Raw genomic sequence first — 19834 nt, forward strand, 5'->3', positions numbered from 1 at the left:
AATGAAGCAAAAGCAAGTCAAAAGCAATGCCCTTGTTGTGATACTCAGTTGCTCCTCACTCTGCTCTTGGGGTCATTACACTTAAGGACTGGGGTACGAACATGGAACATGATCCATGGACATCCACAGCAGCCGTAAAGCGCCATGATGGGTACAGTCTGATTACAGACTGTAATTCTGCTTGTGGCAGCCATGTGAAGTGATCACTCACAGCTGAAGGTATTTCTTGTACGAATATATGACAGATTGACATGGGGATGGATCTGAAAATCAGACTTTGGTCCCAGTTCTCCTTCCAGCTCATTGTATTACATCAAGCATTTTGATCTGCTTCTGTTTCTTACATGGGAAAAATTTTTATCCATACTAGTAAAGCACTTGGAGATTTTTGGATGTGGGAAGTTGGAGAGCTTGCACACCACAGAAGTATATCACAACACAGAGAAGAGCTATGCTGAGAGCAATACTCCCTCCTTTGTTGTTCAGATAAGCTATGAGCTAAGCAGATGGGAATGGGTCAAGTCTTCTGTGTGTGATGAGTGCAACTGAACTGAGTCAAATGGCTGATTAATTCCCTACTTCAGCATTTTGTCTTTTTCATATCTCTAAATATAAAACTTCAGAAAGTGTCAAAATATAATAAATAAATAATCTGAAGCTAAAAGATTCCTTAAGCCCAAATCAATTTCACCAAATAGTGGTCAAGAATTGCCGTTCTCTTGGGACAGCATGGCTGTCATCACTGTGCAGGATCCCAGATTAAGGTGACATAACTGTAACTCCTGCCTTCATGATGTTTCCCTACAGTTACGTATTAGCCATTGGAAGGAAACTGTACAGATGCAGATCTTTGTTCATTTTATCAAAGCATTATTGCCTTTGAAGAGCCCTAAAATTCTGAATTAAATTACAAGGCAAATGACAAAATGATCTCTTTTCTACCTAAAAGCCTTGATATTTCCATTCTTTCCAAGTCTTCATTTTTATCACTCGACTTTCATTTCATAAGTGCTACATCTAGTCATGCAAATTCTCTCAGCTGTAGCATGTTATTGATCCTGAAAACAGAGATAGCAGTGGGAAACAGTGTAGGTATGAGATTGCACCTCCAAGAAGAGAGGGCAAAAAAACCAGAAGAACTCCCACCAATGGGCATTATTTCTTTTATCATGTACTAATTTGCATTTGCTGCTAGCAATTTACAGAAATAGTGTATTTTGAGTTTTACAAAATTGCATGGCAAAGAGAACAACAGATAAGCCTAGCTGTTGTTTTAGTGAGTTCTACGGATATCTACGCTACATACGGAAAACTAGATTGCTTTCTGATGTATCCAGAAGCCCAAGAGAGATAAGACAGCCTCCTTATACAAGATTGTTTATTTAAGCAATAAGGCACAACAGGCAGTGCATTTCTGAGCGATTATTACAAGCCTCGGGTGGTATCAGAAGGCATGGGGCTAAAGGCTGCGCATCTTTAACTCACCAAGAAGTTCAGTGATGACCCTTAAAATGAATTTCTTGGTGGCTCATTCCTATTATGAAAACAGAATTGCTAAATAAAAATTAGGGGCAACACTCAGATCTGTGTGGTTTCTGGGCATTACAGATCTGGATGTGACATAATGAGGAGACAATCAGCAAGCCCCAGTTGCATCCAGCACTCAGCTTGTTCCATAATTGCTTTCCATAACCCATTAGGCAGAACCTGGGAATTCTGTGTCCCGTGAAAGGAAAAACAAGAGAAAAATCTTCCCTTATTACTTGCTTTTTCACTTCAACCTCACACACACTGGGATAAGGTGAAGAGATGATAAAAACATTGGAGCGTTCTGGCAGATTACAATTAGTTCCTTTTAATTTTCTTTTAATTCAGTCAAAACACTTTTAGCTGCTTTAGCCTTTAACATTTGTAGCATGTCAGCATCACCAGATCTTTAAAACGTAGGAAAAATGATATTCTAAGCAACACAGCACATCCAAAAACTCTGTTGTGTTTTATTCTTGATGCAGTCTGTATTTACAGCACTGCTTACAGAAGGCACCCAACAGCTGCATATACATTCCTATTATTTTCACACTTTCTGTGTGCACATGTAAATGTGCAAGGATTCATCCCCCCAAATCACCAGCATAAATTGCACTGAGGACAATGCTTCCCTTCAGTCATGGTGGATCACAGCTTTTATGAATGAACTCCTTGCACTCTGCCTGTATGTAAACTTTCCAGCTATAATGGAACTATCAGCATTATGTGCTGGTTTTGAGCATCTTCAGTTTGACAATCTTCTGTCTGCCACCCCTCAGCTTGTGTCAGCTCTTCAAAAGGAATTTAGGTGCTGATGCTCGAATACTTTGTAAGGAGAGGGTGCAGAAAAGGAGCAGCCCCTTCCTACCAAAATTTGATGAGGCCCTGCATCATTTGTGGAATTAATTGGCACAGAAGTGCATTAATCAGTGCTAATATATGCCCTGATATGAGTTAAACTGGCAAATTCAGTTTGTAATGTGTCTTCTATGTATGAAAGGCAGAGGTTGGTGCCAAGCTCTGTAATGGTCTATTTGCTCCCAGTAGGATCTCTGCACAAGTGTACTATGACAAAGGAAAAAAAAGGAAGGGAAGATTGAGTGACGTACTTCAGGAGAAGGCCAGCCCCTGGAGAGACCCTGCAGTGCTGTACTTGCTAGAGTCCACAAAAGACTGGTCTGATAATGGACGACAACAGGGAATAAGAAAGGAAAGAAAGAAAAAGGATGGTATTAGTAAGCTGAAATATTACTCGTTCTTATCACAACAGCAGGTCTGTGCTTTAAAATACACAGCCTCACAATTCATCAGTATTAGATGGGTTAGAGATAGGGTGGTTGCCAAACACCTGCAAGGTACTAGGTGGGCTGTCGGAGGAGTACAGTTACTCTTTATGGGAGGAAGCTTTAGGACAGAGGCCACCAGGGATCCCCCACTGTCTTCTCCCCTTGGAAACCTGAGTGTCGCTCAGAGCCTTGCAAGGCGTGGGCAACTTACAGTTCTGAGAGCAGCCATCTACACTCCAGAGCTGGTTTCACCTACCTTGCAGGCTATTGCCATTGGTGCTGGTGCAGGTGGGAGGAGGAGAAGTTTGCGGTCTCACGACAGGCGCAAAAGCACTCTTCTGTTTCACCGCTGAGACCATGTTGGCTGGTGAGAACGAGAAAATCCCAGATGAACTGCTACAGTTGGAGGGGAGGCTAGTGGAGGAGGCCATTGTTGGACTTGATGGCACAACTAGAGGAAAAAAAGACCCCACCAGAAAGGCACACCTTAGGATTAGATAGTCAGCACTACTGCAAAACCAAAAGACTACTGCTTGTTGGATGGACTGGGTCTAATTTCAAGTGCCCAAGGCTTTTATACAGTTAGTGGTAGCTCATAGTGCGATTTGTCGCTGAAGGAAGCCCACCTTTGGCAACTGCTCAGGAGCAGTGATTCTAGTGCATTCGAGGACTCCTTTAATTTTCTGTCACTGCAATAATTATTCAGGTACTGGCATCACCCATTGCAGAATAAGGGATGAGATGGAATCCAGATCATGCAGGCAACACAGAGGTGAGCACAGGGGTTACAGTACACATCTGGATTTGGAATTTTTAATGTGGAACAATCCAAATTTTTAATTGGATTCCAAAGCCAGCACTTTTGAGATCTTTTGCCTCCAGAAAGGCTACAGGGTGTCAGATAAACCTGCATGAGGGGAGAGACACCCTTAAAATCCTATTTTATTGTACAATGCAATACATGCCTTTCGTTCATGTACTTATCATTAAGATTTCAAGTGGTTTTTATTTTCATGCAAACAAAACAACTCCTTTTATTTTCAGACAGCACTGACACTTCCCATCTTAGTTCAAAAGAAGAAAAAAAAAGTAATATCCTGTGCTTTCATTCTTTGTCCTGTTTAGAAACTGCTTATATACATGAGAGGACTATGAAAAATTACGTATTATAGAGTAAAATTCATACCATCTGGGCTTTGAATTATTATTTTATTAGCATTTATGTAGATAAAAATCACCCCATTTAAGTTCTTACTCGAAAATCTGATATCATATTTGTTAACACTGAGGAAATCAATTAATGGAAATTAAATGTTCAAAGTTTCACTGCCTGACAGATACAATCTTAGTCTGAAGTCACTCTATGTCTGCAAGTACTTGCTAAGGGAGAGCAATCAAAGCACCTAAATTGAATTGCTACTATACAGCAATTAGTTTATTGATTTAATTAAGAATGCCACCTTTTAATTTTCAGGTCATGATTGAAGCATTTTCTGATTCAATGGATTAGGCATTAGCAGAATGACAGATCTACCAAGAAAACCTCCCAAAATATCACCAGAATAAAGAACCAGGGCTGAGAGGTGAAGTGCTATTCTAAAGAGGACTTTGTTCATAAATATGAAATTATACATTGCTTGAGTATTTTAAATGCATCACTGGCATTGCTTCCAAAAGAAGATGTCTCATCAATCATGTTATATTATGAATTCAGAGTGTGCAGATTCTATGACAGTAAATTCAACTTAATAAGTAAGTATAGCATACTTCAACAGTATTTGCTACATTATTATTAGAGTACAAAATAATAACCAGTTAGCAATTCTTAAATTTTAAGTAGTAGTTACATAGGTAAATATTTTCTTCTAAATTTGCAGCTGCTAAGAAGCCTTGAAGGTAATGTTTTCCCCTTTAAAATTTTGAAGCCTACCGATGGAAGTCAGAATAATTACTGCTGTTACAACACTAAACTTAAGATTTCATAGAATCCTAAAATCACAGAATGGCTTGGATTGGAAGGGACCTTTAAGATCATCTAGTTTCAACCCATCTGTTACACGCAGGGACAATTCCCACTAGACCAGGTATAGAACCTTGCTATGTTCAGCACTGCTTCTCCTGTCCATGTGAGGGTCTCAGTTTATAAACAAGTTTATAAACATACTTATAGGACAAGATCTTCTGGCCCGATTCTGATTGTAGCTTTCTGCAGATGTCTGTAGGCAGGTCCCATTCATTTCATTTTCTCAAGTGAACAGAGACTACTGACTGAGCTGCGTTAGTTGTGGCAGAAAAGGTTCATAGGTGTTTATCAACCAAAGCATATATATATGTATATATGTGTATGTATATGTGTGTGTATATATATATATATATATATATATATATATACATACAAAATTGTTAAACTAAACCTTGCACATTAACATACAAAGTCCTACACAGAAGCATTTCCAGAACCAGGACTGTAGACTGTAAGTGCTTTGCACCATGGGATCTATGATTTGTATGGCTTGAACCTTTGTGGCATTCTCTGTACAGACACTAAAATACAAACTCTAAGAACCATTGTCACGTTTTACTGACTAATACTAAAACCTCAGTGAAGTCAATATACTACATAGTTACAAAGCAAATGGCATATAAGCAATCAAGATTAGACCCAATAGTAATTCATGGTGTCTGTAAAGGTTATGAGCATATTATTTGTTCAGAGGTCTTGGAAACATCATCATGCAGCTTATGGAAATGTCAGTCTGCCAGTATTATGGCAAACTTTTCTGCCCTTCATATCTTCCAGCTGGAAACACTGTTTTTCCTGCAGCAAATATCTTTAGCCTCCTCCCATCCTCACTGTAACAAAGGGCATGTACTGATAATATTTGATGCACTCCAACAGAAATTAAGTCACTTATGTCATCCCTGCTTTCTGGAATTAGCGATACTGAGAACAGAATTTCTTATTTACAGATATACGGTAAGTTATGAAACTATCAGCACAAATCATGAGAGACATTATTCTTTTTCAGCTCTTACGAGATTCCAAAATAATAATAGAAGAATAAAGAAAAGCGTTGCTGGCAACACCAACGTCTTCCAAGTGCTTCAAAGGTCAGTGGCCTGGGGAGGGGAGAAAAGCCTAAGCTCTGCATCAAGTGCTCAGAATAGAAACTAAATACTGAGTATCACAGAAAAGTTACCATCTCTTTGTAATGAAAATGTACAAATACAGAAGAGTCACATAATACTCACTGGCATAGGGAGAATTGGCAGCAGATCCATTCAGGAAGGTTGGAGAACCGCCTAAATTTGACATTCCAGCATTCCCATAGCCATTCATGCTTGTTGTGACAGAGTTGTAATTTGTCTGCTGAGGGGTGGTGCTTGGCACATAGCCGTGAGGTGACACGCTGCTTGAGTTGCGAGTAAAACCTTTTGTGGTGAGGGAATACATTCAGAGATTGGTATTAGCCCAACAACAATTTCTTATACAACAGCTACAAGCAAGTAACTCAGCAACAGGGTCTGTGGGGTGAGCTACAACTGAGCACCGAGTAACCCAAATTGTGATCCCTGTCTGCATGGCTCGTTCTTGGTGGGAGCTCCAAGACGGAGGAGGAAGGCCACAGCCTTCACAGCAACAACCCATCTATTCAAGGAGAGATGATCATTGGGTACTATGGGAATGATCACTCTAAAAGAGCTGTTTTGTAGGAGATGAAGTAACATGACCTGTATTTTTTAAGTTATGTGTACATACCGATTTAAGGCATGTTAAAAGCATATGATTTTTGTTAACTGTCTTCTGTGGTCTTTCTCATTCAGTACATCTCAAATTAGATGCTCACCACATACTGAAGAAAACACAGGGTACATTTCCAAGAGTAGTGGAATATGCTCAGTCCTCTTGTCCTAGTTTGATCATTAATTAGTAGAAAATTACTGCCAAATTTGGCTCTCAGTTAAAATTTCAATTTCTACCTAATTTTGGAAATTGTATTTAGAGAAACTTGTATTTAAAAAAAAAAAAAAAAAAAAAAAAAGAAAAAAGATGAGTATTTGCTTCTACAAGCGCAGAAACACAAAATGCATTTCAATCCTGGAAGATAAAATACAATTTTTTTCTTCCTGTTCCATCCATACAATATTATGATTTAAGAAATCATTATGATTTAAGAATCATTTCTATTTCTTAGAATAGAGCAAAATATTTTTTTTTTTTAACCCTTCCAAATAACAGTCTCTTTCTATTGCTTCCTCACTAAAATGGATTTTAAGGTGGGTAATAAATAAAGCTGAGCAAGGTAGAGGGGAAAAAAAGGTTTTTACAAAAATAGAAATTAAAATATTGAATTATTTTTATTCAAAAAATACTTTGTTATAAAAAGGTCTGAAAATACCTCTGTAAATAATACTTTTTTCCTACTTTCAAAATTTAGAAAAAAATTTCACTCTGAAAAAAATTCATGCCAATACTGCAAACCAAACCAACACTTTCATGTCACAAGAAAGTATTACATAATGCCCAGACTTAGAGACCATGTATGTTTAGGAAAATGCATAAGCAAGTACTTAATCTTAAGTATATGCTCAGGTCAATAAAAATCCCTTTTAAAAATAGTGGGATTTGAAGGCAAACACAAGTGTTAGATTCTGAGCAGAGAGAAAAGTGATTTGGTTCACTTGATTTGGTAATTTGCACAAGGCTTCTCCTGAATTGGGGTCAAATTCACTACAGAAAGCTGTATCTCATGGCAGTATTGTGTAATTCAGAGTTTGTATGTGCACGTGGGATGCTGTCTGTCTGGATGTTCATTTTGAACCATCTCTCTTTCATCACTCTGCACGTCTGCCTGACTTTTATCAGAAAAGGTTCATAAAGAGAGGAAGACGAGTCTTCTCCTGACCCTGATTGGTGGCCTGTGAGGCTTCAGATACGTTGACAGCTAGTTGACCACTAAAGGAATTCACTCCCATCATTCCTGCATGGACTGACGTGTTGGCAAGGGCGGGGAGCTGGTTATGATTGCGAGGCACACTGTAGAGTGCTTCCGCGATGTCTGCTGCTCTTTTCAGGATTATTTCCTAGGGGACAAGGGTAAAAAAGAGTTACCAACTCAACTCTGACAAACCTTTTCTTACATATCAAAATAAAACATTTCCCTGTCCAAAGGCAAAAACTAGATGCTTTTCTTCCTAAACCAGCTGGCTGATAGATTGCTAACACTTATAGCTCTGCTTACTTTGCTATAAATCCTGACATCTGTGGTAAAAGAGCTGGAAGCTTCAGTCCCAGTGGCCACATTTCTGTATAACAAGAGAAGCTGGCAGAATGGCACTGAAGCCCAGGCTCCCTCCACCTGAAGCTAAAATATCTTTAGGTTAAGGCTGAAACATCACTGGTGGCAAGGAGTAATGCATGTCATTGCTCACATTATACGGTCTCTGGTGATAGTGGGCAAATGCCTCCAGGGTTAATAACATGTTGCTTTTGCAAGCATTCACATACTTTAAAAACCAAACAGGCAAACTAAGCCCCGCTCCAGATATGACATTGCCCTATGTGTTTATTCTCATCTCACATTGTAGTATCATATACCTTTAGCCTCTGATCTATACATCTAAGAAATAGCCATGTTTTAGAACTACTAAAGGAGAATGCATTTACCTGGTTATTATGTGGCATACCGTAGAGTGCTTCTACTAAATCAGCAGCCCTCTTAAGTATTACTTCCTGTCAATATAAAAACAGATGCGTTCCTTTAAGTTCAGTAGACTCCTTGTGAGGGAAAACAAGTATTAGAGTCTTTCGTATTATTCTATCGGGTGCACTGTTGCTTTGTGTTGTTCCCCCCACCCCCCCAGGCAGACTTTAATTTTAACAACTCTCAGCAACCACTGAATGGTGTTAAATCAGTAGTTGATCCTATTCGTGCACACGCTTAATCAAGTCAAAAGGTGAGAATCATTGGTGCTGCAAAATAAAATACATCACTCAATTGTCTTTACCATCTGCACCATAAACCACTCATCGGTTTATTGCGGAATACAATCCTGAGGTCATTTACTAGATTACTGCAATCAATGTCATTCAGAGCATGTTAGGCATCCCTTCAATGTGTTTGTTTTATTCTTAATTGCATACTGCAGGAATTGTGACCTTACCCAGCAGGCCACGTTCAGAAGATATCCAATCAGTTCTCTGCTACTGGTAATGTAACCTTTCAACTTCTTTGGTTTGTATCTTGATATAACGGATCAGGGAAGGATCCGTGTTCACAACACGCACAAGAGGAAAACACATTCAATGTGAGAGAATGTCCCTGTGCCATGCAGTGTTTCCTGGAAAAACTGCCAGCATGGAAAAACTGCCCATTTTCCTATTTGATTCTCTTCTCTTAAATGTTTCCTGTAGCATTTTAAACTATCATTCAAGTAATATAGCATGTAATCCTGTATTCTTACATTTTACAGTGTGGAAAATTCCCTGTGAACAAACCTGATTAAAATTGTGAAAAATGCACTACAGAATTAACTCAGAAGAATTTTATTTTCCTATTCTTTAAAGGCACCTAGCAGATTCCTAATTGTCTGACCAAACACAGTCCAGACTGTCCTTTACATAAAACAGTGTATTGTAACTCCCAGTCCTTACATGTTGCTCTAATAAACTAATGTGATGTTATTCACCACATTGTATTTCTGCAGGCAGCTTACAAAAATAGTAACAGATCTGAGCATTTTCCACTTTTCTACAAAGTTAAACTTTTAAAGTTAAAATATTTTCCACAATAGCCATATTTTATACCAAAAAGAAACAGTAATGCTCAATTTTCATATACTGTAGACTCTGATCAGAAAATAGAGATATAATTGCATTCATTTTGCTGTCACCATAACCTCTTCAAAAATCCTTGAACAACTCTTCAAATGACAAGCTTTTAGATGCATATTAGCATTTTTTTCAATTTTAAATTCTCTGTAATATAAGATAAAACAGTTGTCATACTGCAGTAACTACTTATGACATATATAATGTCCTAAATTCAAAAATGAGATGGAGGATTTTTGTACTTCCAGTAAACATTTAGGATTGCCTTCTGCTGCACACACCCCTCTCCCATAACACACATCTAAATTATTTTCCACATATGAAGTCAGATGTAATATGTAATTGATGGATTTCTGAATCACTGTATTGAAACATTCTGAGGAGTAACATTGCTACAGTTTTTCTTCTTTTCTCTTTTTTTTTTTCTTTTTTCCCCTCTCTGTGTGTGTAGCTTGACCACAACTGTCAGCTACATAATTATGAGTAGGCAGACTGCAAGCAACATCCAGGTACAGTCAATCCTTGCTGCTTTACCAAAATCATCAGAAAACTATGTAGCCCTTTTTCCCTCATGTTGAAGATAAAAACTGGAGAAGAACAGAAACATTAAAATGATTTCAAAAGGGAAATTATTATAAAAGTGTTTGACTTTTTAAACTAGGATATACTTCACTTCAGTAAAATGTGTTTGCACTATATATTTCACTAATGCAAAATTAGAATGTGATAAAGAGCCCACAAACTGCTTTGGAATATTGTTAACCAAAGCTGTCATTATGTTAAATTACTAAAAAAGGAAAGTTTAATTACCTGACTATTCATAGTTATTTGTGTAATGCTGAGCTAAAAAAAAACCCTCACACTGCATCAAAAAAGAGACTGAAGACCATGTTAAAAGAATGAGGTAATTACATAGAATCTTACAGGTGCTCTACTTCATATTAAATATATTCCAGTTCTTAAAAAATGGAAGGTATTTGAAGATGTATCATATTGTGTATAAATAAAACTAATTATCATGATGGCTTATTTAGGTATGTTTGACAAATAACATTCAGTTTTCCTAGCTAGTCAGTGGCTACTTTTGTCAACATTTTTGAATCTATAAATTTGAGTTTCCTACTTTCTCTAAGAATATTTACACACATAAAAATGCATTTCTTGTTTGTGATATTTTCAGATCATGTATCCCGTGTCAGATACCGGTATTTTCTATTGCAGAGCTGACAATATAACTATAGACACAAACTAGCTTTAAAAATACACAATGAAATGCTACTACAGATATACTCAGGATATTAACTTCTTTTTTTTCTGGATGTATCTTAAACCTCTTACAGCTCTGCCTAAATTACAGCACAGACTACAGTTACGTCTTCACATAGAAAGGAGCCCCGAAAGTCCTCTATAAGTTAGAGCAACAGACCTTGCAAGGTGCTTGGATTGCGGTGACCAGAAAATTGTTCTCACCTCCATGTCATTACGCTCACAGTGAAGCAGCCCCCGAGCATGTTTGTGTTCGGGATCTAATATATTGCCTTTCAATCAGAGCTGAGAGCCACTGAACACACAGACAGAACATGACGAGCAGGTCAGGAAAGCAATAAAGATTTTACAGAGCTGTCCAAGGTGCTAAATTTACTCAATAATGGGTTTGGCACCATAGTGTTAACCTCTCATTTACTACCAGTTTGAGGGACTAAATTGAAGTAGCTGACTTCATTTACCTTGAAATGTATATTTTATGACATTATGTAAGTAGATTGAAAGGGCACTGCAGTTTTAACAATTTAAAGGCTAGAGCATGTATAAGATGAAGCTTGAACATTTATTGTATATTGCACTTAAACTATATAGTATATTAAAATGCATTGATTAAATTTGTAAAAGGTATTATAAAAAAGGACAGCTAATATAAAAGATCTATGTCTTTTAAAATCCAATTGATACTGCATGCTATCACTGCAATGGTGATAAACAGACAGACAGGTGGACAGGGCAGCAGACAGACATCAAAAAGTGAGTGAAACTTGCATACTACAAATAGAAATCTCTACAAAAGCTCAAGATCTGTTTTTCAGTATACTTTTTGTTCACAGAAATTCTCATTTGCCTTCATCATAGAACCACAGATTTTCATAGCAGTAGGTAGGCATCACGTAATACCCTTCTAATTGAATATGCTAGTGGAAATGTTTTCTGAAGAGACAGAGTTTTACTATAGCTAATATCTAATTTATGGAGGTATTCAACAAGGAAGATCCACTCTTCTACAAATGGGAAAAGTCTGACACTTTCATTTGGAATAAAGAACTATGCAGCTTTTAGTTAGAGGCAAAGTGAGGATCTTCATGTCTTGCATTTTCTTTCAAATGAGCACAATTTTGTTTCTATAAAAATAACAAAAATATTGAAATGAGCAGAAACTACTTTAGAGATTAAATACGATGAATCAGAATTCTGCCCCCCAGTTACACGCCACTGATTCAGAGTCCATTCCAAACAGAAGCCGATTTTCTACTGCAGGATTTACTTTTTTTTAATTTGTGAAACAAAAATGCAACTGATATTTGTATCAAATGTTTATGTAAGCAAGAGAAGAGCTGGGCTATAGTCTGTTGTGACTTTGCGCATTCCAAAATTACTGCAGGAAGGATTATATAAGAATATGAGAATGACTGTGTTTTTGAAGCACAAAGACTGTAATTCAGATGAAATCCACTTCCAACTGAATGTACTTTGAACATTACAGCAACTTTGCATGTTTTGACTGTGACATGCATTCCCTTCAGCAAGAATTCATTAATAACATAAAACTTGCATTTCAAGTGTATTACACCATTACAACAAATACATTTTGGGTCAAGTTTTATCATGATGAATAATTTTTTTGGCAGCTTTAAAAAATATGGGATCTCTTTGCTGTTGACATTTGCTTATTTTTCATTGGGCGATAAGTGAAAAAAATCCACTCTGTGTCCCAGCAGTACTGTGAGTCCAGTCAGCAAAAGGGAATCTTGAGTTACAGTTAGTTATTCAGCTCCAGTAACTAAATTAGAGTATTTAAGGTACTAATAAGTGTAATCTAAATGAATTTTGTCAAGAAGCTGACCACAATATAAAATACTCATCAGCCACATATGGTATTACGGAGACCACCAAAGGATTTATGTACTTGTGGAGGGCGTGGGGGGAAAGCTGTTCTAGCATGCTGTGAGGCATTTATCTTATGTGTTGTCTAGATATCATATCACCTTCTAATGCTCTCTAGCATTGTAATACAAGAGAGAGCTCATTCATCTTCTGAGAGGCTACTTAGGGATGATGATGTCATTCATACTTCCTTGACTCTCATGTCTGACCTCCTGGCTCTGCCTTCTAACTTCCTACTCTCAAGGCTGCTTGAAAGAAAAAGAACCCCTTCTACAGAGTCAAAATACTGAACATCAGACTCCTATTCCTTTCTTCATCTTGGGATGCTAGCATTCTTCTACTTCAAGTCAAAATTATAATATTTTGTGCTCAAACTTTTCCTTTGTTTTTCAAAGGATGAAACATTTAATGTACTAATGAAGGACATGTACTAGAAAAAAGTTTTAAACTCAACATTTGTAAGTACATTATATTTTAAAAGACAAAATTATGAACACCTCTTTTAACTGTAGTGGCAAAGATAACATTTAGGTGGAGATATTTATAAAGATTCCAAGGTAAATGACTGGCATTTTAGATCTGTGGCATACAGGAGTTTCAGCGTCTCACATCTTTCCATATTTACAGGGAGCACTGCATTATTTTATCATCTTCAGCTATTGTATTTTTATAAAACACTTATAAAAGCCATCAAAAAATGTAAGGATTCTCCCTTAATTTTAAAACTGAAGGAATTATGCTGGCCTTATGGGAAGAATAAATTAACAGGACCATTTCACTGAAAAGATATTTCTACTCAGAGATGAAAATTTCTCTAGTAAATAAACAATTGTTTGCATATGGTACAATTCAGTAATTCTGAGGAAGTAAATGCCATACAGACATCACAAAGATGGGAAGGAAAAATGAGAAAGACAGCACAGTTCACTTGATGGGTAAAAGGACCCTTCAGCTTACCACTGCCTACAACATGGTAGTGCACTGAATCAATCCTGTTACTGAATTTCAATGGCAATTTCCAGAAAATGTCTAAAATGGGAGATAGAACCATAGCTTTTCAAGCCATTGTAGTCTCATCAGCTTCTGCCTAAACTGAAAATCACAGCCTAACTCTACAGCACTAAAAACAGTCATGCATGACCTTACCACCTGCTCCACAATGAGCTAACCTTATAAATAAAATATAGAAAGCCTGCAGAAAGAACAAACACTGAAGTGCAAATGTGAGCAGGCATCTAGCCATAAATGTTGAGAATTGATGATTAAAATACCTCTTAACCACAAAGGTGATAAATAAATACCAATAGAGAAAACACACACTATTCAAATAATCTCTATTGGAAATGATGCTAACAAAAGAAGAAACAAAATGGTAGTGGTCATCTGTAAGTCTGTCCTTGCAACTTTCTCATGTTACCCCTATTTTCCTGTTAATTTGCTGTATTTAATCACAAATAGAAAGTATTAGCCTCTTTTTTTTCCATCCACACCACTCTTGCTGCTGGTCTTCCATCTCCATAAATGTAATAACAATGTCAACAATAACAAAAATAACAATGGCAAAAGAATTAGCAGCTGGCACAGACTTGTTCTTCATCTAGATACACAGTAATGTGGAATACACTGGCATTAATATAGTTGCATTAAAATAACCTTTTGAATAAAGTGACATTTGAGAATCTGGAGAATCTCCCACCATATTACTATGAAGTGAAGCATCTGCCATGTAATTTGGAAAGTTCTACTGCTAAACGCTCTGGAGTTCTGTGCTAATGATAAGTTTCTAAGAGAGAAGAGTAGATGTACGAAAGCTGATAAGCAGAACTAAAATCACTCTGGCAGTGCTTATATCACTTCTTTTAGGGATTACAGACAAATGATAATTAAGTGACTCTCACCTATATCCCTCAGATGGCTGCAGAACTTAGATTCTCCTAAATATGTTTACAGTATCACTTGCCTCAGATAAGTTCACCAGAAACAGGCATTTATAACATCTAGAGCTGGAACTATTCAGAGCTGTCAACTTTTAACTCGTGAGGCCATGCTCACTGTCAGGACTGGTAGATACTACTACACTCTATCTTACATCCTACAACACATCAACAAGTAGCTCATGGCTGTCAGCCATATTTGAGACTCACTACCTCATTAAGAAATTGAGTAAATGGCAATTTTCTGGCATCTTCTATAGCATTTTCCACAGGTAACCTTGCAAGCTGATACTATGACAATCTATGGACAGAACCCAGAAACACAGCAAGATCAGGAAAGTGTATTTTCATTCCGCTCAAGAGGTTGCAACTTTTATCTCATGAATATAAAGATCAGGTTTCCTCATATACTTCCGCTCAGTTATGAAAGCCTATACTACAATTAGTTTTTCAGTTCCAGTGTATCATTAGAAGAAAAAGTAAATTATTTATAAAAGAGATCACAAATGCATAAGTCCAAAAAAAATGAACTTCAGTGGCTAACAAAAAAGACTTTGTCGCATTTCTTTACAGGAATGTCCCCATCTCTCCAGTTTGCAGTGACTCATATCATTTCCTTCCATCTAGGTTATTCCTGATTTACCCATGAGCATATGAACAATCAGTAGATTACATCAGGTTCTTCTCTTTCATTTAATTCAGAGGTTGACTACATTGATGTGAAAGAGCATTTCATACTCTAAACTTTCCTTGTATGCCACATTTACCTGCAACTGTGGGCAAAACAAACAAGGAAACATGCACAGAGCAATCTCTGTGATCTCGGGCAAATCATTTTGAAGATTTACCCCAAACCATTCCTGCCACCTACAATTCTTTCAAAGCAGATGTTCATTATTGATTCTAATGAGCTTTGATTTTTTTTATTTTGTTTTGGTTTTGCATACATAAGATTTTCTGATAGTTCTTCCTCTACTCTCTACAGTAATAACATTCTTGTTTCTTGAAAACAGCTGCAGATGAGAGTTGCAAGAAGGGGGAAAAAAAAAAAGAGTTATTACTCACAGTCTTCTTTTGACCATTTTATACCCATATATTTTTGGAAAGTTGTCAAAGTCCCCTTATGGAAGAAGAAGAATGTTTTAAATAATTTGAAGGGTCTGGACTTAAGTAAACTTAAAAAGATTTTGGTAAAATGAGAAGAGACAGTACATTCTGGGACTGTTGTTCAAAGATCCTGCAAAGGCTCTTTTAGAAGCTTTGTTCTGCAGACCATCTTCTTGTACCCATTAGAAAAAAATCCGTAGAATACCAGGGATTAAAAAAAAGATTAAAATACTGTTTGTGCTTTTTTGTCTTTATTGCTCATTTATTTATCCTGTTTGTGCGGTACAATGCAGATATCCAAATATGAATTTGTAACAGTGCAAAACATTTTACCTGGCAGATAGGCTCCTATCTATTTTTTATCATTTATATGCACAAAGAATTTACAAACACAGGTCAAGTTGTATCCCTTTTAAATTGTTCTTCCATTAGGTCAAAACTGGAATGTATTGGGTGGCATAATTCACTTGACTGCATTTTTATCTGTAAAGACATATAATTATGTTTGGTACTGCAAGGCAAGAATGTCATCTGAATTCAATCAGCAGAGCTATCTAGTAATTAAAGTTTAAATTGTATTTATGTGTTTTCTCAATTTCATTTTCAGAATTGTTTTTGTTAGTGCTTTGACGCACATAAATATCTGTTGTAAGTACAAAAAACTAGATATTTTCTGTAAAAAACATGTTCACACATATGAAATTAATTAAAGAACCCCCTGCACTTTGTTTTAACGAAGACTGAAGAGAAAAAAAAAAAAGACAGCATATCATTAAGATCTGTGAAACTGTCACTCTCTGTCAAACAATGAATATTTTCTGGTCTATGTAGAAAGTGACAGTAGCCAGAAATTGAGAGTTCAGCTTACTTTTAATAGCAGGAGCAAAACTGAAAGTAAGATACACTGAAAATCTGACCTACAATCATATTCCGCTCTGTTCTGTGGAGAGAGTGCATAAAAACGTTGAAATAGAGACTGAAATAACGTAGGTAGATTTTAGTATTACAGTTAAAACACTGCTCAGTCATAACCTCTACAAATGACTACTTTCACTTACGTTTTATCATCGGTATAATTAAAAGAAGTCTCTTGAAAGGGGCATTCTCATTACAACGAAGGACCGCTTCAGACCCAATTGAAATGAAAAGACAGAGCATAGATTAGGTGTGGATACCAAGTGGTTATTCCTAGGGAAGCATAAAATGCCAAATGTGTAACAATTATATTTTATAACTATGTGTTCAAAAGGCTTACAGTATTTTACTGCACAGAGAGACTTCAGCTCAGAAAGACTACTGAAATTCCTCCAAGCATTTTTTTTTTAAATTCCATTTTTTTTGACCAGTAACAAAAGATATTTTTCACCTGATAATATTTTATCAATATTTTTCCTTGAAACATGAACTGAAATTTTCCAAAACCAATAACCTTACATGTAAGAAATTAAATATATCCAACATTTCACAGTGATAACAGAATCTTTCTCTGTGTACCCTCATGAGGTAAAAGTGGATATTCAATGTACACTATCTAGGGCTCCTTTTTGAATGGGGAGTGGAAAGATTAGCACTGTTACTACACCAACACGTTTTACAGAAGTGCTTAAAAATTCACCACTTATTTTTCACAACACATCAATATTTCAGTAACTTTTTTGATCATCAAAAGCTCTTAACTCTCGAGTTACTTTAAAGCTGTAAAATTGAAAGAAAATTCAGGATACCAAAACTTAATAATATTTATTTCCTGTGTGTAAAATAATATTTTTGCAGACATTTTATTTGTCAAAAGCTCACATAGGAAAAATTCAGCGTTCCTGTTCTACAGCGTTAGGACTTCAAGAGACAAGATGCTGTCCAGATGAAATTATGATTACAACATTATTAGTAAAGACACTTGGCTCATTCTGGAGTACTACATTAATAGAGACAACTTCTAAAATTTCTCTATCTCAAATCTCCCATACATGAAAAAAGAAAGTATAATATATATGTGGCAGTGCTTTAAAAAATGCTTCTGTGTTTTGTTTCCATTTTCTTCTCAGCAGGCATATAATTTGCCATCTCTGGTCAGAAATATATTCTAGAACATTCTTTAAAATAAAACTGAAATGCACAGTCATATTTATACAAGTAGCATGAGATTGTTTGCTATTGTACTTGGAGGACATTTCAGTCCAGTTGAGTTATATCAACATAAGTTACATGACTGACTACTGCAACAGAAAGAAAAGGTTGTACTCAAACAACTGTTATTGCCTCAATGGAAAAAAAAAATCAATGAAAGTAAAACGAACAAGAGATTTTGTCTGAGTTGCAGTTAATACTACTGAAGAGCTATGGATATTAAAAGGTCAACAAATAAATTAGTCCAAGTGTTATGAAATGAATGATCTGGCTTATAATTGTATTGAGTGCAAATTGTTCACTGCCTATTAGACCAGGTAATTTTTAACCATGGAGCCTCAATTACTGTTCCATAAGCAATAATATAGTTGTAAGAGCCACCGGTTCGATCGAGTGACCTATGAGACGCGCCAGGACAGCTGACTTTGCTATGATGGATCACTGAGCCTGATCTCCAAATGGTGCCAAACCTTCCCTTCCCGTGAGGAGTTCTCATAAAAGAAACATTACTGCTTGATTCATTTTACCAAAATGTTTGAGTTTTCAAGTGTCAGCAGTTAAGTATAGATTGTGAAGCTCTCTATTTCTTAGAAGAATTACAACAGACATCCTATTGCTTGCAGCACTCTCTGCTAAATGGCAACATGATGGTTAGAAGGATGCTTTTTCTGCTGCTCAATTGGACTGTGTTGTGAGAAATACACCGCAATCACATTTTACATCACCACGTAATCCACTGCATAACACCTAAAACTAGGCTAGAAGTGGAAGCCTTAGGTGAGATTATAGACATTACTTCACACTTCTGCAATGCCCTGTATTCAAAGATCTCAAAGCACCAATTTAATGGCAACCAATTAAACTTCACAACATACTTTCTAGAAAATATTCTCTCTCCTCTATCTTCATCAGAAACAGCCTTAACAAGTCGCTGTTTGGCTGAATTCACAATGGCCTGTGGTTACAACCAAGGCAGGTTTGTAGGGTGAGGTAATATCTTTTATTAGACCCATTGATACAGGCAAGAAAAGGTACAGTCAGCATGCAAGAAGCAAGGCGTGTGTGCCCCAAAGCATGTCTGCTCTTCTTTTCCAGTTATAGCAGTTAGTTACTAATACATATTAATAAGATTACCACTTCCTACAAACCCTGATAGCCTTAAACAGGGAAAAGAAATTAACCTGATATTGTTTTAATGCTATGAACTAACATATATGGCATCTTGTGATGAGGAAAGGCAGCAGCTGCGTTCCCCCACTGCTCCTCAGAGCATGCAGCCAGGGCTGGAAGTACAGCAATAATAATCTGGTGATAATTCCCATAGCACTGGGCCTTAAAGGACAGAAACTATGTGGTAACTCTGCTTATCTCCTCTTTTCTCACATTTTCAACTTACTGTATGTATAAATGTAATTCCTGAATTATCACAGAATCTGTGTAGTAGAAACTAAACCAATAAGAAGCCTAATTAGAATAGATTGTACCACATACAACCAAATCCTATTTATATTGTCAGTCTGCTATATTTTTGATAAATCACTACGTTCAAACAGTCTATTGGGAGGGTGATTTTCCATTTCATCTCTCCATTGAGCAAAGAAATGCCACGTGACTGGGATCTGAATTTCATTGTTACCAGCATACAGTTGAAGGGAATATTATTTGGCACAATGCAGCGTACAACTGAGCCACTAAATGCCTGATTTACTAAATTATTATTAGATGAGCCCTTGCTGTTCCAAGTGAAAGTGCAGCCACTGTCTCTCTTCATGGTGTGTTCAAATTGTTCTGTGTTTAAATATTCAGCATGAGGCTAATGTGAACTGATGAACTGAGACTACAAACATTCACTTTCAATACAGACAGAG

General features: G+C 36.6%; 1 protein-coding gene across 10 annotated transcripts in view; it reads right to left on the bottom strand.

Moving 5' to 3' along the window:
- EBF1 (EBF transcription factor 1) overlaps positions 1-19834 on the bottom strand; it is a 266492-nt gene that overhangs the window by 4963 nt on the left and 241695 nt on the right. For 6 of the 10 annotated variants that reach the window (XM_052684472.1, XM_052684471.1, XM_052684468.1 and 3 more), the window contains 5 exons: positions 8482-8547; positions 7721-7898; positions 6066-6245; positions 3070-3264; positions 2260-2705 (listed from right to left, as the gene is read on the bottom strand). In XM_052684472.1, coding sequence (XP_052540432.1) covers positions 2638-2705; positions 3070-3264; positions 6066-6245; positions 7721-7898; positions 8482-8547 — 687 coding nt within the window. In that variant the 3' untranslated portion in view covers positions 2260-2637. Of the gene's footprint in view, positions 1-2259; positions 2706-3069; positions 3265-6065; positions 6246-7720; positions 7899-8481; positions 8548-19834 lie in introns of those variants that run through there. The other 4 variants (XM_052684476.1, XM_052684475.1, XM_052684474.1 and 1 more) reach the window with 1 other exon arrangement.

The sequence above is a fragment of the Tympanuchus pallidicinctus genome, unplaced genomic scaffold (assembly GCF_026119805.1).
Source record: "Tympanuchus pallidicinctus isolate F22 unplaced genomic scaffold, pur_lepc_1.0 scaffold21, whole genome shotgun sequence".
Lineage (NCBI taxonomy): Eukaryota > Metazoa > Chordata > Aves > Galliformes > Phasianidae > Tympanuchus > Tympanuchus pallidicinctus.